The 24,335-nt window shown below is 41.4% G+C and overlaps 2 protein-coding genes across 2 annotated transcripts; both read left to right on the top strand.

The window, feature by feature from the left end:
* The first annotated feature begins 96 nt into the window (after window positions 1-96).
* sf3a1 (splicing factor 3a, subunit 1) lies at window positions 97-5,690 on the top strand. The gene is made up of 15 exons (XM_078250123.1): window positions 97-172; window positions 894-1,003; window positions 1,108-1,312; window positions 1,409-1,660; window positions 1,753-1,827; window positions 1,913-2,063; window positions 2,163-2,359; window positions 2,558-2,675; window positions 2,772-3,079; window positions 3,182-3,424; window positions 3,528-3,732; window positions 3,858-4,012; window positions 5,009-5,110; window positions 5,215-5,286; window positions 5,379-5,690. The coding sequence occupies exons 1-15, from the start codon at window positions 125-127 to the stop codon at window positions 5,478-5,480; spliced, it is 2,343 nt and encodes a 780-aa protein (XP_078106249.1). The 5' UTR covers window positions 97-124; the 3' UTR covers window positions 5,481-5,690.
* Window positions 5,691-5,948: 258 nt separating this feature from the next.
* On the top strand, window positions 5,949-22,287 carry LOC144517893 (TBC1 domain family member 10A-like). The gene is made up of 9 exons (XM_078250133.1): window positions 5,949-6,658; window positions 8,057-8,156; window positions 10,250-10,357; window positions 10,770-10,876; window positions 11,637-11,751; window positions 13,084-13,149; window positions 14,546-14,735; window positions 14,841-14,995; window positions 19,766-22,287. The coding sequence occupies exons 1-9, from the start codon at window positions 6,477-6,479 to the stop codon at window positions 20,261-20,263; spliced, it is 1,521 nt and encodes a 506-aa protein (XP_078106259.1). The 5' UTR covers window positions 5,949-6,476; the 3' UTR covers window positions 20,264-22,287.
* Window positions 22,288-24,335: the final 2,048 nt, after the last annotated feature.

The following is a 24,335-nucleotide window of genomic DNA, read 5'->3' as shown; positions in this document are numbered from 1 at the left end:
TATATTGTATATTGTGCTCCTGTCATAATATGTGGTATAATATGTGTTTTTAAAATACACAAACTCTTCTTGTTGGTGGTGTGTTTGCAGGTTACTTCCATTTTCCTCCAAAAAAGACACCGCCATGCCGCCTGGGCCTGTTCAAATAGTTCAGCCGGAGCCCAACAACAAGGTGACTATACCGCTGCTAGTTAGCAATGTAGCTAGCTAACATACCGTTTCTGTGGGGGAAACTAATAAACAATTAACTTACACTTTGCATTAATGTGAAATGTCTCGATGCATGTGGATTTTAGAGTAGGTAACGTCTAGGATAATCACGACAAGGCGTAGCTAAATCGTGTTAGCTTGTTGTTAGCTTTCAGGGTCAATTCCCAAATAACGTTAACTCTAAACGAAATTTGATGTTTTGAAAGAGCGGCTGGAACTTTTGTCATCACTCTAATAGAACGGAGGACCAGTTGAATTTAGTTTGTTAGCTAAATAAATGTATTGAAAAGAGACATTTAGAAAAACTCAATAAGTAGACAATAGCTCGCCGTCAGTACTATTGCAGCGAAATCTGTGGATAATTCACAGTAACGAAGGATCATTTAAAAGAATCCGTGTAACCCGGATATTTTCTAGAAAGGGATATTCTTTTGGCTGTTGGGTTTTGCAAATGTAATTGATACTTTGGGTGCCACAACTTTCAACTTCCTCTATTGTATTGGGATGGTTGCAGAAGCATTGCCATCAGATAGTTCTAAACATCTGCAAATATAACTAAACCCATATGCATGGCATGCTACTATAAAGGCTAATGTGTTGGTAGTGAGTCAGTAGTAATACATGCGCTTTGTGTTTTTTTAAATTTTGCATACTAGCCTAACAAATGTAAATTTTGCCAACAGAATGATGCACCCGCAGAAGAAACCCCAGCCACTAAACCCATCGTTGGTATCATATATCCACCTCCTGAGGTCCGAAACATAGTTGACAAGACAGCCAGCTTTGTTGCCAGGTTGGTTACACCACATGTGTGAACTGAATTGTATAATCTTTTATACAGCTGCAATCTTAAATCAATCTTATTTCTGATTTAACTAATTCCTTGTCATTTCACAGAAATGGACCTGAGTTTGAAGCAAGAATCCGTCAGAATGAGATCAACAATCCAAAGTTTAATTTCCTCAACCCTAATGACCCCTACCATGCCTACTACCGTCACAAAGTCAATGAATTTAAGGAGGGCAAAGCGCTGGAACCATCTGCAGCAGTGCCTAAGGTTATGCAGCAGGCCATGCAGCAGGCCCAACAGCTTTCTCAAAAAGTAAGACATGGCATTTCAGTCTGCTCTTGTTTCTTTCCATTTCTTATGATTCGTAGTATTTGTTTATAACCACTAGTATTTTCTGTTTGTCAATAGGTGCAGGTGATTCAAGAGACAGTTGTCCCCAAGGAACCACCACCTGAGTACGAGTTCATTGCGGATCCCCCATCGATCTCAGCATTTGATCTGGATGTTGTCAAACTCACTGCCCAGTTTGTTGCTCGCAATGGCCGCCAGTTTCTTACTCAGCTCATGCAGAAAGAACAGAGGAACTACCAGTTTGACTTTCTGCGGCCACAGCACAGCCTTTTCAACTACTTCACCAAACTGGTTGAGCAGTACACGAAGGTGACCTGAGAAATTGTGCCTCTCTGATATTATTATTTTTAGTTTGGGTGGTGATGCTAAGCAGTGTCTTGATCTTGTCTCACAACATGTAGATTCTGATCCCTCCCAAAGGCCTTCTGACCAAGCTGAAGAGAGAATCTGAGAATCCAAGAGAGGTTATGGACCAGGTAATCCCCTTAAACTGTGACTGTGAGTAAGCACTTAATAGCATGTGTCCCATGTTACTTAGCTGTCTTTCTGCACAACCATCAGGTGAGGTACCGTGTTGAGTGGGCAAAGTTCCAGGAGCGTGAGAGGAAGAAGGAAGAGGAGGAAAGAGAGAAAGAACGGGTGGCATATGCCCAAATCGACTGGCATGACTTTGTAGTGGTTGAGACGGTGGATTTCCAGCCCAACGAACAAGGTAATATAACCACAATTATTACAGTCTTTAAACATGTAAGCCCCTAAATGTACAGTAGCTAGAATTATTTATCTTTTATTGGCATCTCTATTTCCCCAGGTCACTTCCCCCCACCTACCACACCAGAGGAGCTTGGCGCTCGCATCCTAATCCAAGAGCGCTATGAGAAGTATGGCGAGAGCGAGGAGGTGGAGATGGAGGTTGAGAGTGAGGATGAAGACGATGATCGGGAGGCCCGGGCCGAAGGCCAGGCCTCACAGCCTGATCAAGACACACAAGTGCAGGACATGGATGAGGTAGGAGCTGAGGAAGTATCTGGCCATCCTTGACTAATTGCAGGCTGCTTTACTTGTATACTTAAATTCATAGGGATGTCCCTGGTTTGGTGCCCCCTTTTCTTTATACATCAAACTAAATTGACCCCCTGTGTTTGCTGACCCAGAGGAGTGCTGGTAACATGTCATCATATTCCACCCCATTTGTGCTCTCTTCAGGGATCTGATGACGACGATGATGGCATGAAGGCTCCACTGCCACCAGATAACCCTATGCCACCCCCATTGCCCCCAACTCCGGACCAGGTTATTATTCGCAAAGACTACGATCCAAAAGGTAACGCATGCTTCCTTAGATTAGGGAATACCAAGTGCATAACAAGCTGTTGCTATGTACGGTGTGTGTTAATCTCATGCTATCTTTTCCGTACAGCTTCCAAGCCTCAGCCCTCAATTACAACTCCAGATGAGTATCTCATCTCACCAATTACTGGCGAGAAGATCCAAGCCAGTAAGATGCAAGAGCACATGCGCATTGGTCTGCTGGATCCGCGCTGGCTGGAGCAAAGGGACCGCGGCATCAGAGAGAGGCAGACCGAAGATGAAGTCTACGCTCCTGGTTTGGATATTGAGAGCAGCTTGAAACAACTGGCTGAGAGGCGTACCGACATCTTCGGTGTGGAAGAGACAGCCATCGGTAAGAAGATTGGCGAAGAAGAAATCCAGAAGCCAGAAGAGAAGGTGAGTACAGTTATGGGTTTATGTAACATAATGCAGGGTTAAAAGAGTTCCTGAGTTGAATGAAATTGACTCCGCACGTTTTTGACCTTTTCATGTTACCAGGTTACTTGGGATGGCCACTCAGGAAGCATGGCTCGTACCCAGCAGGCCGCACAGGCCAACATCACCCTGCAAGAGCAGATCGAAGCCATTCACAAGGCCAAAGGACTGGTGGGAGAGGACGACACTAAGGAGAAAATTGGCCCAAGCAAGCCCAGTGAAATTCATCACCATCCTCCCATGCCCTCTGGAATGGGTATGCCTAAACCCAATCCCCAAATGACAGTGCCTCGTCCACCCCACTCTGTGAGTTACTTAAAAAACAAAGATAGTTGGTATATATGGCATAATGATGTTGAAATTAAAATAGTACAAACTAATAACGCACTAATGTGTTCTTTGTAAACAGGTGGCACCAGTGCGCACCACTCTCCTGTCTGCCGTACCTGTAATGCCAAGACCGCCTGTGGCTCCTGTGGTGCGCCTTGGACCAGGACAAGTTATAGCATCAATGCCGCCCATGATTCCTGCTCCCCGCATCAATGTGGTCCCCATGCCACCATCAGCACCTCACATGATGGCCCCCAGACCTCCGCCCATGGTTGTTCCATCTGGTAAGATGAAGGTTTCCAATTTGTCCACAGCAATGACTATTGTTTAGGAAATTGTTTGAGCCTTTCGCCACGCAGGCCCTCGTCACTTCATAATTTTAAATTGAAATAACTGCTTTTTCTTCCAGCATTTGTCCCTGCCCCCCCAGTACCACAACCTCCGAACTCTGCTCCTGCACCACCATCCCACCCACCCCCACCTCATGATGATGAGCCAGTCAACAAGAAGATGAAGACGGAGGACAACCTGATTCCAGAGGACGAGTTCCTTCGTAGAAATAAGGTTTGCTAGAGCAGTGAAATGTTATTGCTTTATTTCTATTTTAATAGTTACTGGTGCAATCTGCATGAAAACAAAGTTCAGCATACAGGATTCAAACTTTTTATTAGATTCAAATGTATTCCTAGGTCTTTAAATATACAGACTAACAAAGTTATTGATTGTTTTTGGCTTGTTTTATATGAGAAATGTTTGTGATCACAGGAGTAAAGTAGGCCTATGTATATTTTCAATTGGGATGGCTAAGAAACACACATTATTCTCAAGGCGCTGACACACCAATCCAATTTTCGGCCGTGGGACAGTCTGGCGAGGTCAGTGACTGAAGTCTGTTCGGTGTGTTCCGCGCCGCCGCCAGCCGGAGGAGCCGTCGGCCTTGACGAACGCCTCTCAAAATCTTATGAAAATCTTTTAAACTGACCTTTGTCAATCTGCAGTGAAGACGGATTCAGCAACTGCGCGGCCTGTTTCTCGCTTTAAATGTTTTTAGGACTCGTTTCGGCGAAAAAGTTGAGACCGACTCAACTTTTGGAGAAACGCAACCCCACGTCATGCTGCGGTGGCCAATCATGTAGCCAGCGATCAGACTTGTCAGTCGGTTTTGAGGTGGTGTGAGAATCCAGTACAGTAAACGGGGAAACATTACTGCCTCTATCGCTGCCACAAGAAAGTTTTAAAACACTGTGAAATATAAAGTCTACTTATGCTGCATTGGGGGGTTGAAGAACAGGATGTCACACAAATGGGCCATTTAAGTGACACTCCCACCACCTCACAACCCTGGGGCAAATTGCCGGTTTTCCTTTTTTGGTCTGAACGCAGCTTTAGATTTTATCGATAAACCAACCTCTTTATGTACTAAATGTAGATTTAGCTGTAATAAATGTGGTCAAATTACTGATTAAACCTGTAACACCTACATTAATCCTACTCTATACTTGCTGTAAGTTGCTCTGTCTTCACTTGAACCATGATTTATTTTTTTTTCTTCCTCTCCAGGGTCCTGTGGCAGTTAAAGTACAGGTCCCCAACATGCAGGACAAGACCGAATGGAAGCTGAACGGCCAAGTGCTGAATTTCACTGTCCCGCTCACAGATCAGGTATGCAAATGTCGGCCTATCGTTTTCCTCTTTTTAGTGCATGTACTATTAGCCAGTGCCCCAACTGCATTCTTATGGATCTCCAAATGCAAATATTTTCACAGGTGTCTGTTATTAAAGTCAAAATCCATGAAGCTACAGGCATGGCAGCAGGGAAACAGAAGTTGCAGTATGAGGTAAACTTTTCTTTTAACCTAAACTCTTCCTTTTTAACCTTTTTATAACCTGACAGATTGAATAACAGTGTACTTTTTGTTCCTTTTTTTAGGGCATATTCATTAAAGATTCCAACTCCCTGGCTTATTACAACATGAGCAACGGTTCAGTCATTCACTTGGCACTGAAGGAGAGAGGTGGAAGAAAGAAGTGAGCAATGCAGCAAGAAGGAACCGGTTTTACTTGTGGATGTTTTGTCTCTCACATTTTAGTTTAGGAATGCTAAATAAATTGTATGTACACTGCCTTACAGGCATGGGTTCACAGGATTGGTTCGACTCTTGATTTGTTCATGATGATATACAGTATTTAGTAACTGTGCCCCATAATTCGAAATAAAAAGGAATAAAAAAATCCAAATCTGCTTTTGGTTGCTTCATGATTATGCTCAAGGTGAGCAACTGGTTATTAACGATGTTTTTAATACAGGCCATGCTCTGATGCACAGCCCTGTGCACAAAAAGTCCAGCCTTAGTGATGTAGACTAAATGCAACAGTGAATAGTTAGTCTAGACTAGATTGGTGTTTTACTTGGTAATTAACTCTAGTAGACGGTTTAGATGGATGACGATAGTGCATTTCCAGACATAAGATGTACGTCCTAAGGCAGCCACAAGGGGTAACCGTGACATAAGACTGAAACTAACCCAGAACAGGGCTGAATCTGTCCACCACGCTCGGGATGACAGAACAGCGGAGACAGCGTTTGTTAATGATAAAGTAGTCTGTTTACCAGCTGGCATAGATAGTTACTGGCTCACTATGAAATACAAGCTGACGATACAGCGGTAGTTTATTGAAGGTAGGGTCTGTAACGTAGCTAAAAAAATAGTTTGTGTTGGCACTAGCAGTTAAGGCTAACTTTACGTTAGCAACCCACGATTAGCTAGCTACTGTTAAATCTAAATGTTCATTTAAGTTGACATAGCTAACGTTATCTAACGCACAATATATTTGGTTGTAACGTAACTTCACATTTAAGTTATAGAGATAGCAGTAGTTGGGAAGTTTAACTCGCGTCGAGAAATCATGGCGTCGGTGCGGTTTAGTTCGACAACATATGCAGAGGAGCAGTTCTGACTTTGGGCTGTCAACAAGCTCGCTGACGTTAGCTAGCTATCCTGGCTAGCCAACTAGCTCTCTTGCTACCATGGCCAAAATAGAGAACGGTCGTCAATCAGTGGACACAAGGAGTATCCGGACTATCAGCAGCAGTCACCTCGACGATGAAAGCTCTTTGGGATCAGACTCCGAGATCAACGGATTCACCAGCGACAGACAAACCGATAAATATGGATTCATTGGTGGGGCACAGCAGCACACGGAGGAGTCGTAAGTTTGTCTCAACTGTACAATGATGCATTGCCATTGACTTCATCTGTGTTGTCTTGCTAGTGTATTTCAGCTAACTAAAATATGGGAGGTACGTTTTTTTTTTTTTTAATCCACTTGAGCCAAAATTGAGTGCAGGCTGAGAGTGTAGCAGTTAGATCTAGTTATGATGATGACATACCACACGTTGTGTTGTTGTCTTGGTGCCTTTGCACAACAGAGCTCCCAACCAGCTGCGTGGCACAAAGTGTTTTATGCCCAGTGTTTGCCTCACAGAGTACGGCAAATGTATAAAAGGATGGAAATGGAGAGATAACATGTAGCACGATTCTTAATTCCGACGTGTAAACCATTTTGTCATAGATATACTACTTACTACCCAGTCTTTTGTAGGGAAAAAAAAAGCTGAAAAAGCAATTCACGCCGTCTTGTTTGTTTTTCATTTGAATCAATGTATTCATACCTTTTGAGGCAAGTTGCAGTGGGTTTTTATTTATTTATAAGAAGGCCTTTATTTCTTCCTCCCTTTAACTGGGGGCCTTAAGCCCACATTACAGCACTGAAATAGTGGAAGGAGTTGTGCCAAGCGCTTGCTGGGAGCTTCCTGTTTTCTGGAGTTTTGGCAGACTTGGAGCCACAGCTCTGGTGCCCCGTTACTAGAGGGCCTCTTTTGGCTCACAGCTTTATAGGTGGTCTGATCACAAACCCAGGTTTAACTTGCACTGTTTGGCAGTGATTGAAATTAACTCATCATTGCTTAAGGTCTTTAGAAGCTGGAGTATCACACATTGTTGTACTGATTCCCCAACATCTTTCTTTTTTTAACTGAAAGAGGGCTGTCCCAAGTTTAAAAAAAACAGTTCTTTGAAGACGTTTGAAACCTACAATTACAGACTTGCGCTGATGGGATAATTACATACCTTAGAAAAGCATAAGACCTCATTCATAATGTAGGTTCGACTTGCCTACCTTTTTTTTCTGCTTGAGAATATTATGTGCAGTGACAGTCCTTAGTTGTTCTTGCCTGTAAATGCTTAAAGTTGATTTACATCATAAAACGGTCAAATCCTCACTGAAGCTCTCTGAGGTTAAACAGGCTTTGCTATTAAATCTTCCAGATCTGAGTTTGTCTTTTATAGTCTCCTCAAAACAAGTTTTGTAGTTAATTTTGACTCCGTTTACTGACTGCGTACGAGTGATGGCCACCCACGCAGATCTAATGGTACATGCAGGAAGATGATCTGAGGATGTTTTCTTTTCTTTTTTTGTCACACCCTACTTTAGGCCTACCTTATTGGATTACACACTTTTTAAAGACTTTTGAAGTTCAGTCTCATTTGGTTTAATGTGAAATATATAAAAATTGTCTTTCCCTTCCTTTCTCCCTTGTGTCCCCAGAGCTCAGGATTTGCCCCCAGAGGTGCTCAGGCAAAGAGAGGTGAAGTGGCTCGACATGCTCAGCCACTGGGACAAGTGGATGATCAAGAGATTCAATAAGGTCAAAACCAAGTATTATCTCAATAATACAAAATGTCAAGTGGCTTGTTTGTGTTGTATGGTGCCAGCCATGTGGACAGGCCACATCTGAATTTGGTCATTTTCTTTCTAAAGGTTTTCTAGAGCCGGTATGTCAGCTTTACCACTATTGACTCTAGGCAGTAGTTTTTCAGTCCTGACTGAGTAGATTGTATACATGATCAGACCAGGCAAATGACATTGCCAAAGTATTTGATTACAAGTACTAGGCTGTTGTTGACACATTATTTTCAGCTTCACTTGCCTAGCTGCTTCTGTGTGAAACGCTCTCAGCAATTCAGCGCAGAGCTGCGACTTCATAGCGTTTCCATGAGTCAGCAGCGGGGCAGGACACGACCCATCCCTTTATCTCCCCATGTGACAAATTGACAGTCTCAGATTCAGGGTGGGGCTGTAGTGACTTTCTATGAGACAGCCCTATAATAAAGTTGCTATGACTACAAAGTATAGCTGAACTCAAATGCAAGGGAGCTCTTCAGAGTGAAAAGCACCTTATGAAAAGAAGAAACAGAAACCCTGTCACACACATGACAAGGTCAGGGTTTCTGATCCCTTATTGTGCTCCTTCAGTTTATGATAATGTTGCAGCCGGCTCTCTTTGGGGAAGTGTGCCAGCTTCATATAAGAAACAAACAGACAAAATAATCCAGAAATGGTAATGCAAGTCAAAACAACATCTGTATCAGTTCAACTCTCTATGACTCTATATGAAAGATTATAGCTATTGGACAGCCGGCCCAAGTTATGCTTGAGGTGTTACTAGGTGATTTATACTTGTTCACTACTGTACATAGTAACTACATACAGTCTGGGTCCATTAAGGTCACCACTTTCCACTTCCATTCAGATGCAATGCCAAGCAAAAAAGTATCTTGGTAGAATTTAAGTGATTATAATGTGCACATGAATAATGTGTCCAGGTATCTTTGACCAAAATTGTTTTGAGTAGATATGAAGTCCTACCTTACCTTATGCCGACCTTACACCAAACAACTTTCCAAGCGATTCCACTGTCACAGACAAATGTCCACTCTGGGAATGAATTTTCGGCCTTTATTTTAATAGGACAGCTGAAGACATGAAAGGCAAGCAGTTAAAGAGTGTGCTAAGAATTGACAAACTCCATTTCTCTAGAGACTGAAGCTGTAGCTGCAGCATGTTGATTGACATGTTTTAATTATGTTAAGACATGTTCAAGGAGTTCAGATAGAGCCTGTATCAGGGCCATATTTAGTTCACTGTGTTATATGTCACTATTTTTGGTAGCCTACTGTACTTAAATGGCCAATTATGTACTTTATTTTCTTTATTCCTTGAAGCCTCTATGTTTACAGGCTTGTGGTGATGAGCAATGTGCTATAGGTGCCAAAAAAAAAACTCTGTTTGGTACTGCCAATTTGTTTTGTTTTGTCATGGTTCATGTGTGCAATAAACATTACACTTCGTGAGAAAAAAATTGTGGCAGAGAATCGTGATATCAATTCTAAGCTTAAATAATTGTGATTCATATTTTTCCCCGAATCGTGCAGGCCTAGTCTTAAGTCAGTTTTTTCTGACTGTCCCGTCTAGAAGTACACATAAAATCAAACGTGATTGATATTATCCTAAGTTTGAAGTCTTGGTAGTAAAATCTTCTAGTCGATGACTAAAAAACTCAGTGACATTATGACAGATTGTCTTTAGATGTGAGATGGTGTCACTCTTTAAGTCTTCTCACAGTCTTTTTCACAGTCTTTGAGTGGATGGTAGGCGTTAGCTGTAACGCCCCTCTAAAGTGATGTTACTTTTTTTATTGTGACAGATGTAACAAGTCTTTGAACAAATAGTGGCTACATAGCATTTTTCACAGCAGACAGTGAGCTCTTACTCGGTGGTTTGAACAGATAACTGCATTTCACAAAAAAAAGGAACCAATACCAAGTGATGGGTCCAGAGCTTTCACCACTGACTGTACACACTGTACCAACCTTTCTTGGCTTGTGGAAAGCCATTGTCAAACTAGTTCCCTTTTGTGTCTTTAATTATTTGGTGATCCCTTGTTCTGCTGTGGCTCAGGTAAGGCTGCGGTGCCAGAAAGGAATTCCTCCTTCTCTCCGAGGCCGTGCATGGCTCTTCTTGTCAGGGGGGAAGGTGAAGAAAGAGCAGAACCAAGGAAAGTTTCAGGTCAGAGAGATTTCTTTTTCACTTCCTCCTTGCAGCTTCTTTTACGTTGTATTTTGGGATCATTTCATTTTTAAATCCTATTTGAAATTGTTACTGAAACTGTGGCCATGCCAGCAGTGGTAGTTCTTTGGTTGAGAACCCTGATGTGTTCCACACAGGGCTGGAGCCAATTCCCGTTTGGTTCAGTAAGTTCAAAATGTAAAATGAAATGCTTTTAATAGCTAACAATACAGCTTTCATTAATATTCAGCATAGTGAAATACACATCTTTTAAAGAAAGAAGTATTTCTTTGTTGAGTGAACTTTAGAGAATATCCACTTTCTGAATTGTTTACATTTGAAAGCACATTGCCCTCAATGCTGTTAGTGTGTCATACAGAGATCTCACAGTCTTCTCCATGTGTTTTGTCAGGAGCTGGACAGCCAGCCTGGGGACCCCAAATGGATAGATGTGATTGAGAAAGACCTCCATCGACAGTTTCCTTTCCATGAGATGTTTGTGTCACGGGGAGGACACGGGTACGCCGTCTGACATGATGTAGTCTCGCATTGCCAGACCTATCTCCACAGCGCTGTGGAGTAAGGTCTGGCTACACCACACACATACATTCTGGGATAGAGGGGGGGAAAAAAAAACGCTCTGGGTTGTGTGCATTTCTTTAAACCAATCACAATCATCTTGGGCGGCGCTAAGCTCCCGACCCAGTGACCATGCCTCTGCAAAATAGTCCCGAGAAGGAACTTGTTTTGGTGGAACATTTGCATCCTGCAAAAGGAAACGGCACATACAATATTAAATAAAGTTAACCATACAGTAATGTGAGTGAGCTATTTAAATTAGCTGGATACATGGTTAAACCTAATTTGCTCTTACCGGTGTATCGCCACGTGTACATCGTCCACAGCAATCCCCGCCAATCGTTCCCCAGTTAGATAGTACATGCCGTAAACATATTCTTTGTAACTCTTTACAATCATTCCTCGGACGAACCAAGCAGGCGCGATCCAAATTTTCTTCCAAACCAGCCATTTTCAGCATGTAGATTGCTAGCTCGACGTTTGTTATCGTTTCCCAAAACGGACAGAGTTTGAGAACGGCAACACACAGAGAGCAGAAGGCGAGGGACATCAGGCTGGCAATTATCCTGGAAATGTACTTGGGTTGATCCAGAGTAGACAAGATGTGACTTTGCACCCTGGGAAATAATGACACAGTCCTGTTTGAAAATCAACTTGATAGTTTAACTGTCATCTGCCTTGGTGTTTTGACGCTCCGCAGGCAGCAGGACCTGTTCCGTGTTCTTAAGGCCTACACTCTGTACAGACCGGAGGAGGGATACTGCCAGGCTCAGGCTCCCATCGCTGCTGTGTTGCTTATGCACATGCCTGCTGAGGTACGTCCCTCCACCGCAAACACCATATAAACTGCCACGTTGGGTGTGAGTGTCACCATCTGTTGGCAGGCTTTGTAATACTGCATTGGCTCTGGAGTTATTGGTTGTCTGGGCCAAGTTCTGAAGGCTTGTTAATATTTTGGTCTTTAAAATTAAAATCCACCCGTAAATCTCACACATGCTTTTCTTTTCTTTTTTTTTAATCATATTTTACAGCCCTGATTCAATTTCTGACCTTGGACAAGTCTATTTTTAAGCTGAACAGCACAGAGACAGACTGCACAGATGATGTCATCTGGAGCTGCTCCAGAGAATAATAGTTAGAACATTGCACAGTGCGGCCATGGTGACTTTTTTGGGGGTGTAGATCAGGCCCCCTAGGAAGTGCAACGGGCTTTGTACCCAATTTGGCATAGTGGCCAAACAGTGGAATTACAACTTCCGTGTCCGTCACGTGATGTCATGGGGCCCAAAAATACTAGACTTACATGGCGAATGAGATGTCTGTAAATCAGTAGATATATATATATATTTTGTTTTGAGCGTCACAACCCTGGCAAAATCATTTGTTTCACTATCAGAATTGGATCCATTCGGTCCCATAACATTTGGAAAGTCTAGAAGAGACGCAGGATTAAATAATTGTATCCCCATTTAAGTTAGTGGGGCGCTTAACTGTATCCAGGTTTTATTATACATCCATGGTGTAGATTTCTTCATTCACAGCTGTAAAACTCATTCCATTGTCTCAAAACAAAGACAAACCCTGCTCATTTCAGTTTAGCATTCCAAGCTTAGTTGTTTAGGTTTGTAGATGTGGTCTACTGATCTCTGCCAATATCACTTTGAAATGTGAATTTTTGAAGGAACATGACAAAACCAACAGAGTTCTAAAGAGGCAAGTTTATTGGACTTAAAAAATGCTAAATTATTTCATATGTCATGGGGAAAGTTCTCTGAAATGCTGTAAATTATGCAGACAAACTGCATAATTAAAGAATAGTAGCAGTCACAAATTAAAATCAACAGAGTGTAGAGGATTGACTTTTGTGTCCTAATGTGACCCACCGTAGTGGTAGTACTGGTGCTTTAATTACTATTAATAGTAACTTCACAGTTCTTGTCTATGAAGTCTAATTATTTTGTGTTTCCCCTTTTATGTTATGCTACACATCCAAAGTGCAAATTATGGCAGAATAAAATAAGTGGCTAGATTTGAGTTTATATAGTCGAAGTCAAAAATGTCCAGTATTAACCTGCCTCGCGTGTAAAGACACGGTAAATGAACAGTTCCACTCATTTTCCTGACATCATCTGTATGTTTTTCCACAGGATGCCTTCTGGGGGCTGGTCCAAATTTGTGAGAAGTACCTTCCTGGCTACTACAGTCCTGGCCTGGTGAGACTGAAACACACACACACACACACACACACACAAACATGCATGATGACATCACCAGGTGTTGGAAATGAATCAAGAGAAAATATTACTTCATCTGACTTTGTGGTTACAACTATAATCCAGATTATCTAACTGGGTTTTGGCTGCATTTTTGTCAGACCACAATGTGTCATTGGATAACTTGCTTACAACATTTAGCCTGGTAATTACTGTTTAACATTATTGTTATCTTATTATGTAATCCATGGAAGTACTAATGAAACATTTCCTTGGATCAACACAGCAACATGATGCATTTAGACCGGTTTATTTTTAACGGATGAACATCAACGTGCATATCAGGTTTCAGCCCTGACAATACAGAGTACAATGGCTTTTGTTTTCTCTGTTAAAGGTCCCATGACATGGTGCTCTTTGGATGCTTTTATATAGACCTTAGTGGTCCCCTAATACTGTATCTGAAGTCTCTTTTATATAGACCTTAGTGGTCCCCTAATACTGTATCTGAAGTCTCTTTTATATAGACCTTAGTGGTCCTCTAATACTGTATCTGAAGTCTCTTTTATATAGACCTTAGTGGTCCCCTAATACTGTATCTGAAGTATCTTTTATATAGACCTTAGTGGTCCCCTAATACTGTATCTGAAGTCTCTTTTATATAGACCTTAGTGGTCCCCTAATACTGTATCTGAAGTCTCTTTTATATAGACCTTAGTGGTCCCCTAATACTGTATCTGAAGTCTCTTTTATATAGACCTTAGTGGTCCTCTAATACTGTATCTGAAGTCTCTTTTATATAGACCTTAGTGGTCCCCTAATACTGTATCTGAAGTATCTTTTATATAGACCTTAGTGGTCCCCTAATACTGTATCTGAAGTCTCTTTTATATAGATGTTAGTGGTCCCCTAATACTGTATCTGAAGGCTCTTTGCCGAAATTCAGCCTTGGTGCAGAATTACAGCCACTAGAGCCAATCCCACAATGAGCTTTCCTTAAGTTGTGCCATTTCTGTGTCTGTAGCTTTAAATGCTATTGAGGAGGAGAGAGGGGGGGCAAGGTGGAGAGTGGGGGTGTGGCCTTGACCAACTGCCACTTTGCTTGTTTGAAAGCCATGATGTCTCTCTCTCATGGGTCGGCAAAGCAGAGAAAGGGGAGGTAACCTTTCCCCTTATGACGTCATAAAGGGAAGATTCCAGATCGGCCCATCTGAGCTTTCATTTTCTCAAAGGCAGAGCAGGATACCCAGGGCTCGGTTTACACATATCACCATTTCTAGCCACTGGGGGACCATAGGCAGGCTGGGGGAACGCATATTAATGTTAAAAAACCTCGTAAAGTGAAATTTTCATGCCATGGGACCTTTTAATGCTTTCCTACCTGTGTCTCTTTTAGGAAGCTATACAGCTAGATGGAGAGATCCTGTACGCTCTGCTGCGACGCGTCTCCCCGCTAGCCTACCGCCATCTGGAGAAACACAAGATTGATCCCATCCTCTACATGACTGAATGGTTTATGTGTGCCTTCTCCAGGACGCTGCCCTGGGCCTCTGTGCTGCGTGTCTGGGACATGTTCCTCTGTGACGGTAACAATGGCTTATTGCGGCGTAGTTGCAGTGATACCAGATGTACCAGATGGTAGAACGTCTTCGCACTAGTACTCACTCACCTGGCTCTTCTCCCTCTCACAGGAGTGAAGATAATCTTGCGTGTGGGTTTGGTGCTGCTGAAGTGCATGCTGGGGACCCGGGAGAAGCTGAAGGCCTGCCAGGGACAGTACGAAACCATGGAGCTTCTCAGGGCCATAGAGCCTCGATACATGCAGGAGGGCTTCCTCGTCCGAGAGGTAACCACACAGGAGCAGCAACATGGTGTAGTGACAAGGGAGACAAGTCTTTAACCACAATGCACGTGCTACAAGGCCGTTGCTGGCAAACATTCACCCTGCTTAATTGTCCATGCATGAAATTCTCAATCTCTACCACCTGCAGGAGTTAAATTAGTTGAGTATTTCCAAAAGCACCGAACCCCCAACTTCTTGCGGCGCCTGTCCATGGGCAGCCCCAGCCCCCTCACTCTGACATCTCTCCATTTGTGCATGTATAGATCCCAAGGTTATTATAGTTTTGCATTTTTCATTAGTTTTTTCGTTTTGACTTTTTGTTTTCAAATTCAGTTTAGTTTTAATTAGTTTTTAAAGCGGGTTTGCTAGTTTAGTTTTTATTTTTTTTAAATGCTTAGTTTTAGTTTAGTTTTTATTAGTTTTAGTCTTTTTTTGTAATATGGGTTATTTGTCGGAGGATTCAAAAAGTATTGTGTGATAATAACTCGACAAAAACGTCATACAATTTTAGAAATATGTATTCACGATGTATTGAAGAATAACACCAGTACATAAAATGTAGCCTACATATGGTCATAATTATGTAAACAGTCTACACAAGATGCTGCATTAAGTGCAAAATGTGTAAGTGACATGTTCCAGGAAAAAAAACCTAAATAAAGAAGACATACAGGTGTTTTGAACTTTGGTTGGAGTAAAGTGGCAAACATTTTTTTAGTCAGTCGACTCACACTGTTGCCGGTGAAAGCCTTCCTGTAGTGTTCTCTGTCCTGCTGTTATCTCTGTCATGCTGCCTGGCCCTGTATCCATACATCCATGCCCTGTATCCATACATCCATGCCCTGTATCCATACATCCATGCCCGTAACGTTACCGGGGTTAGCTTCTGTTTCGGGGAAAGGGGGCTTTGCGTTCTTCTTTACCTTGTTAAGGTAAGCTAGGTTAGCCTCCTAGCTTGTGTGCGCTTCTCAAATGTACTTTCAAATTTGTGGTATTTTCCCCTGTAATAAATTGTCCCCATATTTTACCACCTTGCACTGCAAGGCACTTTTATCTGACACATAATCAAATAGGTGCCGCTTTCTTCCGACTTTCGGTACCACTATGATGCCAGGCGAGGGGCACGGACTATGTTGTGTTCAATTTGACGTGGAATGTCGGGATTTCTGGGTTCCCAGTCGGAAACTATACATGTCTACGGGAAATGTCATGGTTGGAAAGATATATTGTTATTTGCTCTATGAAAGACATCAATAAAGACGAAAACTAAGGACATTTACTCGATAATTTTATTTTAGTTAGTTTTGCAAACAGACATTACAGTTTTAGTTTAATTATCGTTTTTTGTTATGCCTCGTTTTTATTTTCATTTCAGTTAACGACAAGGTTTTTTCCCACCTAGTTTTTCGTTATTTCGTTCGTTTTCGTTAACGTTTATAACCTTGATAGGTCCAGAGCGTGTGCATGTGTGTATTTCAGGCCTGTGTGTAACTAACAACAGAGTGAAAAAAATTCTGATTTCCCTTCAAAAATTCAAATACTGCCTGGATTTTCCTATTTTATACTTTTATAATATTTTTTCCTTTGGCTCATTTTAGGCTGGAATGCCAGTTGATAAAAAATATAGGGATGTACCGAATACCATTTTTTTGAGCTTTGAAGTTTTGTTACTTTTTTTACAACAGCAAAATATTCGAAGCTTTGGGAGGGTGTTTTAAATTTCCGACCGCACGTGAAGGCAGCTTCATTTCACGTAGAAAGAAAAAAGATTAATGAGAGAAGAAGCCACTTTTCTTTTGTTGTTGCAGGACAGTCACCTGTTGTTACACAAACTCCTGGCCAGGTCAATGCTTTTTTTACTTTCATAGTGTTTACAACTTTTTTGTGGCAGCAATAGAGGCAGTGATGTTTACTGTAACTTTAACAGGACTCTCACGGCGCAAAGCGGACTGACGAGTCGGCCGCAGGGTGAGGTCGGGTTGCTTTTTCTCCAAAAAGTTGAATTGGTCTCAACGTTTTGCCGCAGGCATTCAAAAGAACTGTCTGACGAGTGACGACCGACGCAGCATTTGTGAATACATGCTCAAGCAGTCCTCGCTAGAGAATTGGCATCGTGCACGGCCGTTCTACCTTTACCTTTTTATCAAATCGCCTGGAAACTAGAGATGGTCCGATACCATTTTTTGCTTCCCAATACTGATTCCAATACCTGAACTTGCGTATCGGCCGATCCCGAGTACTGATCCGATACCGGTGTGTCATATATTTTATTATGTTTTAACAACTGTGTACTACTATCCCTGTATGGATGTGATATGATTTCTATCTGTGTTGTCGGTCTGACTCAGGTTAAACTCTTTGTGAAACATGAACAAACACAGACAATGAATGCCCCAGAACTTTCTTTTATTATCCAGTTTGACAGTCAGTTATAACGGAAAAAAAACATAAATAAACTACTTTAACGTAGATGTTCTTTAGGGCTGTATTACGTGGTATCGGATCGGTGCAATAACTCCAGTACTTCCCGATACCAGCGCTTTAGGCAGTATCGGAGGCAATACCAATACTGGTATCGGAAAATCTCTACTGAAAACGACACCAGGCTGCTACAGTATCACCATACAGACCTCTACACACATCAGACTGCTCGCTTGGAACTCAACATTACTCCATTCTTGGCGGAGATGGTCGACATAGCGCTGCAAAAATTTGCTAACAGTGAAATTTCATCCTGCATGCACGTTTTTTTTTGTTTTTTTTTTAAAACTAGGGCTGTCAATCGATTAAAAAAATGTAATCTAATTAATTACATACTCTGTGATTAATTAATCGCATGCATAATTAACGGTGCCTGAACCGTACTTTTTAAGAAAGTAAAAAAAGAAAGAAAAAAAGGGTACTAAACAACAGTTCATCAAAGAACGGCTTGTTTATTGCTAAGGCCATATGGTCAAAATTAAATGATTTTAATAATAATGTATAACAATAACAATAAATTATTTCACTAGTAAATTGCTGTTGAACGACAAAAACAACAACCAGATAGGAAAAGGACATTTACAATAACTTCAAATGCACCACGAGGCTGTAGTTTACCAGTTTCATTGAATGCACCGTCTGTGTTGTTTCTCCAATGGCAGCTGCAGATTGTTACATCCCGGTGTTGAATCCTCTACAGTAAAACACAGTCAAACTTTACACCGTTTAGCGTTAGCTGTTGAAGTGCATTTGTTATATATTTAGTATGTATTTTTTGTTGTTGTTGGGTTTCTATTCACTCATATAAACTACCTAAATCTACCTAAGGAGGCTATATGGGTCATGCAGTTAGTGTTGTGTTTAATTTATAGGGCTGTCAAACAATAAAGAAATTTTAATCGCGATTAATCGCCAAATTTCTATGGTTAATCGCATGTTTTGTCACATGAATAAAATTCTATTATTTTGCATTTCAGAACTGTTTTTAAGTACATATTAACGATGGAAAGCCATTCTTACCAGTGTATCTTAATTGGGAATCAAATGAATGCAAAGAAAGTGACTTTATGAACTTGACTTTAAGATTTGTATTTGTCTATTATTTATTTACTGTAAACAAAGGAAAAATGTGTGAATCTGTCATTATTGCACAATTCCTACAAGTACCTAACCTAACTTAGATGTAACACTAACACTTTGCTTATACAGTACAAACAAAATGGTCCAAAAACCGGTTGGCACAGCAGGACATTTGTAACCTTGACCGTGATCACCGGATAATGAGACAGCGTTTGCACTTGGCAGCAGTTCCAGTTGGGCTGCTTGAAGTTTGTATGCGTGAAACTACTGTCCCCCTCGACAACTTTTTAAAAGTAAACTTTCCATTCAGAATCTTATTGCCATCCATTTCGGCGTCTCGCGCTCGCCATCCACTCAAAACGTAACGTTAACCTACTACTCTTTGGCCATCTCGCAAGCCCAAACAAGTGTGTGCGGCGTGTCTGTTGTTTTGTTTGGTGTTGTAGTTTTTCTAACGTTACTAGTTGTTGCAACAGCATGTGAAAAAAACTACAAAGTTTGCTAGGCCAAAAAGAACGTTAATCTCACAATAAAAAATTTATGCCGTTAAAATGGGTTTGCGTTAACGCCGTTAACGTGTTTAACTGACAGCACTAGTTTAATTAGTTACAAAATATGACAAAAAAAACAACATTTTGAGAAGGGGGGGGTTTTGGATAATATTTTGCCTTGCATAAACTCAGTTTTCTTTACGTCTTCTACTGCAGTTTGCTTAAGAAATGAAGTGTTTGTTATTGAAAAGAAGTGTTATTTCACTGGAATAATCCTTTAAAGATGTAGTGGAGTGTTGTGTCGCTCATGAACAGTGATTGTTCAGAAATGCAGCCGAGGAGACGGCAGAGACTCTTGAGAGCGTGATTTGAAGTGATGCAGAGACAACTTAGGCAGAGTGCTGGCTGGTCAGTGTCTGGGTCCTGTGTCAAGCTTTGTGTGAGTCTCTGTCCAGGCTAACAATACCGCCTCTTATATGAAGGGTTGGCTTGAGTGTGGGTGACCACGCATCCAAACCAGCCCTAAGGCCCTTTGGCATTTACTGACAAAGTTCACATTTTTAACACAATGGCCAAACGTGGAAGGAACATACTGTGTTACTGTGTTTTCCAGCACGAGGGTCTGTTTTTTTTCTGCACATTTCCTTTTTAAAAATGACATATGTTGAAAATGAACATGGTTCCAGCTGTGACCTAATGACGTGTTCTTTTCCTGCCGCAGATTCTGGAGGTGCCAGTGACAGCGCGAGACGTGGAAAGGGAGAATCACACCCAGCTGAAGCGCTGGAAGAAGAACCGCGGAGAGCTGAATTTCAAATCCCCCCCGAGGATGCACGGCGCTCGGATCATCATGCTGGCCGAGCCGCCAAGACGCCAGGACCTCCAGCAGAACCCCACCATTGTACTTGAGGTGCCTCAGCCCACCCCGCAGCTGAAAAAGGGAAAGGAGGAGAGGAAAAGCAAGAAGAAGAATAGCATGAAGAAGTCCCAGCCCATTGTGGAGATCCCTAATCCTTACTCTCTTCCCAGCGACCCCCCACCTCCTCCACACTCGGATCCACCAGCTCCACCTGCAGTCAGCAGCGAGACGCCACAGACTGAAACAGACCCACCTCACCAGCAGCAAGCGCCTCCTACACACCTTCCCCCTGCCAAAGAATCTCCTCTGCAGCGATCCACTCAAAGCCTTAGCAGCACAGATCAGGATACATACCTGTAGGTGTAGGTGTGCGTGTGTAGCACCAGCACCCTTAGGCCAACGACCAGCCAGCCTTGCCAAGGTCTATTATTCCATTGTTCGACTGATTAGTGTTCATTTGATTAATTTTAGACACCGTTTTGCCTATATTATCGGTATACACTAGAGCACCATTGCTAAGTGTACACCTACTTTGATGCTTACGCCATTTCTCCATGTGAAGCTTATGTTACCTCCTGTTGATGCTTGATGCTCGTATTCAGAACATAAGTCTTAGTATTCTGTTTGCAAGGGAGACATGTTACTGAATTATTGGGAGCAAAGCCATTTCTTCAGAGCAGTGGGGTTTCAAGGTTTGAATGGGACTAAGAGAGCAATGAGGTGCCACAACTTATGCAGTTTTTTTCTATACACTTCCACTCAAATTCAACACTATCAAGTTCATGGGTAATACTGTGCAGCAGTGGATGTAAAAGTCCAAACTGCAGGCTTTTCTACTTCTTAAGCCATTCTATTTCATAAGGGGTTTTGTTCACTAGAGGGCAGCCTGGCAGAGGTTTATGCTGTTACGCTCCCTAGTAAAGCAGCTCACAGCAGCAGGGGTGGGATTCCTTAAAGGATTCACTAACTTTGGGAGGTATTAATCCGAGTTGACGTTTTTTTGTTTTTGCAGTAAGGACACTTGTGCACATGTTTTATATTCTTACAATTTAATTGAAAATCCTCTTTCCTGAATCCAGGAGATTGAGTCAGACCACACTGTGTTCATGCAAGTCTTTTTCCTACAAGCGCTATTTATTGAAAGACCAGTTTAAACATGAAATGTGTTGTTCATGCATGCCCTGATAGTGCACAAAAGCTCTTTGTTTTTTTGTTTTTTTCAGAGTCCGTAGAATCAATGTTTTAACTCCCAATATTCACTGTGCCAGGCACTTCCAGCCACTTTAGCGCAGCAGTAATTCACGTTGCTCTGGCAGCAGAGAGGAGAACACTGGACATTCCTAACTGCATGACACATTCCTGCCTTGTTAAAAGCATATCAGTCTAAAAGCTGTCTCTTGCCTATTGCAAATCTGTATAATGTATGTATTTGTGCATGCGTTTGCTGTGACATCTTGGACAGCGAGTGAGTGCAAATCACCGCAAAATGGTGCCGACCTTCCGCTTGGCTTTGCTCAAATATCCAACTGGAGCAAAGAAGATCTTGTTTAAAAATATTTTTTGCTAGAATTTCCAAAGCAGATCAAGACTGTTGTTTTGAGATGACCTCCGACCGCTACCTGTGACCAGGCGTATTCTGTTAGTACAGTCAAGAGGGATTAAGTGATTTCAAGATTTCTTGGGGATATTCTCTTTGGGAGATAGGTAGACATGCAGTGGTTGCAAGGCCTTTTTTTCTTCAAAACATATTGGACAATCTTTTTTTGTTAGGGTCCAAGTCTATTTTCTAACTTTCATCCCAATGATAAAAAGGTAAAGGGAGTTTTGACAAGCATAAGCACACGTATAAGATGTGTTTGTGTATGTAATTAATATAGAAAAGAAAAAGTCTGCTAAAAGATTGATGTTTAAAAGAATAACACATTTCTAAGCAGCCACTTCCCTGTATGCAATAGTCTTTTAGTTGCTTATATTACACACCTCACATTTCGCTGATGTTATATTTTAATTTAATGCTCATTGTGTAGATACAACATGTAAAATAACAATTTGTTTTGTATCTTTTGTTTGTATTTTTGTAAATCTATTTTCAATGTGATATGCTATATTTTATCGAGCAGTTACAGAAACTGCAGAGGAGACATCTCTAAATCATTCGAAGTGTCGGACAGATACCCTCAATCAACATTTGTAACACTAGAAAAATCTGAAATTGATTAACTTTTGCAAGTGAAAATGTTTTTTAATACTCTAAGACGGACTGGTATCATTTCACCATTCACATTAGGGTTGTAAAAGAGATGTTTAACAACCAAGGGGCAGTACGCATCATCATGAATATCAATCTACAAATAAATTTGTGTTTAAAGCCAACGTAAAACCTTTTTTGTTGCATGTTTTATTGATTACCAAAAGTTGGGTAAAGGTCTTGCTTCCACCACCAGATGGGGCTCCGGAGTCATCACTTTGAAATGGAGCCGTGGCTGACCTGCATGGTACTGTGGCACCCTGAGGCCTCTCAAAGAGATGTGTTCAATTCCATTTTTTACTGTAGATTTTTGATGTTTCACCTCACAGAAATTAAATCAACAGTTTATAGACAATTACATGTTTAAAGCTATCAAAAGGGAAGATGTAAGAAAAGACTTAAAATCACAGTTTTTAACCTCGTTAGACATGCAGTCCAAGTCCTCAGTTAAGATTGGCGACATAACCTTTGAACAAAATTCTAGAAAAACATTAAAAGCTTTAGTGCATAACTTTTTGACATTAATGAACGTCAGTTACATTCAAGCCAAATGAGTCGATACAAAGCTCATTAAGACTATCGGCTCCACAACTCTCTCTGTATTTCTCAGTATGGCTATGTTCAGAAACTGGTGCTGTCGGGCGACTTTCGCTCACAGAATATCAAGTGAAGATAATTACCTCTTCTGAAGAGTCCATGTTTTTTTAATCCTCCTTGGCTACTAGCAACTGCGTGGAGGAGGGGTGGGGGTAGTGCACGATCACGGAAGGCTTGTATCATGTGGATGCGCTGAATGTTTTGTTGTCATTACTTAGAATTCCTCATGGGGGAGACAGAAACTAAGCACTATAGCTTAGACCAATACTCAATTCTTACAACAACACGCACAGTCTTGCACGTGTTGGGTGTGGGCATGTTTGTATGTTTGGACATTTGTATGAAAAACAAATCACCATGAAGGGGTCCCATTGTATAAAAAAATGGTTTGACATTTTGGAATATGCACTTATTTTGCGCTTATTTGTTTATTTTGCTCATTGTTTGTCTTGTCTTGCCGAGAGTTAGATAAAAAAAACTGACTCTTCACCACTCTTCTGTTTGTATGCTAAATATGAACCTACATCCAACAGCCAGTTAGCTTAGCTTCAATTCTCTGATGCTTCAGGTTTAAAGCTATTGTGCGTAGTTTCTGTCTCCCCCATCAGGAATTCTAAGTAATGACAACAACATTTTCGGCGCATTCACATGATACAAGCCTTCCGTGAAGCCACCCCTCCTCCACTCAGGAGGACACGGAGGATTAAAAAAACATGATGGTCGCTTCAGAAGAGGTCATTATCTTCACTCGATTTTCTGTGTGCGAAAGTTGCCGGACGCCACAATCTTCTGAACACAGCCATACTGAGAAATACAGAGAGAGTTGTGGAGCTGATAGTCTTAATTAGCTTGTTATCAACTCATTTGGCAATGGCTTGAATGTAACGGACGTTCATTAATGTCAAAAGGTTACGCACTAAAGCCTAAGATTGAATATGTCCAAATGTGAACATCTAAATTTTTCAAACAGACTAAAACTATTTTTAACATTTGGCTTCAAAGGGATTTGTCTATCCTGGGTAAAGTTCTAAAGCAGAGAGCCTATCATCTTGCTTTGTGTATCCATCTTTATCTTTATTTGTAAATTACGTAACAGCCACAGACCTAAATAGAATGTTTCTAGATTTTATTTGGAAGAATAAATCACATAAGCTTAAGAAATGGAAGGAAGTGTGAAATCCTAGCTTTCATTGATACTGTAAATACCTTTAAATATTTGCCCAACTTCTCGCAAATTTTTGAGATTATTGAGATTATGTAATTCTGGTAGGTGGGTTTTGTAACCTTTGGACAGAGTCAGGCTAGCTGTTACCCCTGTATCCAGTCTTTACGCTAAGCTAAGCTTACTGGCTGCTCGCTCCATGCAGCGTACAGGTACGAGAGAGTTATCCCAATTCTCAACTAACCCCTTAGAAAAAGGCAATTCACGATATTTACCAAAAATCTGGAAATGTATCTTTGAAAAAGTTTGAGAACCACTGAAGACGGCAGTGGTTATCAAAGTAGGGTCTGGGATTTATGAGCTTCCTAAATGCATGATTAGTTAAATTTCCCTATCACTTTATGTATAATGGTGGAATTTAGACT

The sequence above is a fragment of the Sander vitreus genome, chromosome 5, assembly GCF_031162955.1.
Source record: "Sander vitreus isolate 19-12246 chromosome 5, sanVit1, whole genome shotgun sequence".
Taxonomy (NCBI): domain Eukaryota; kingdom Metazoa; phylum Chordata; class Actinopteri; order Perciformes; family Percidae; genus Sander; species Sander vitreus.
This window is presented reverse-complemented; position numbering and strand designations above follow the sequence as displayed.

Bases quoted from the DNA above. Each gene is read 5' to 3' on its own strand.
- sf3a1 (XM_078250123.1), top strand. From the start codon at position 125: ATGCCGCCTGGGCCTGTTCAAATAGTTCAGCCGGAGCCCAACAACAAG. The intron at 1,004-1,107 runs GTTGGTTACACC...GTCATTTCACAG, and splicing joins ACAGCCAGCTTTGTTGCCAG to AAATGGACCTGAGTTTGAAG. The intron at 4,013-5,008 runs GTTTGCTAGAGC...CTTCCTCTCCAG, and splicing joins AGTTCCTTCGTAGAAATAAG to GGTCCTGTGGCAGTTAAAGT.
- LOC144517893 (XM_078250133.1), top strand. From the start codon at position 6,477: ATGGCCAAAATAGAGAACGGTCGTCAATCAGTGGACACAAGGAGTATC. The intron at 10,358-10,769 runs GTCAGAGAGATT...GTGTTTTGTCAG, and splicing joins AGAACCAAGGAAAGTTTCAG to GAGCTGGACAGCCAGCCTGG. The intron at 13,150-14,545 runs GTGAGACTGAAA...TGTCTCTTTTAG, and splicing joins GCTACTACAGTCCTGGCCTG to GAAGCTATACAGCTAGATGG.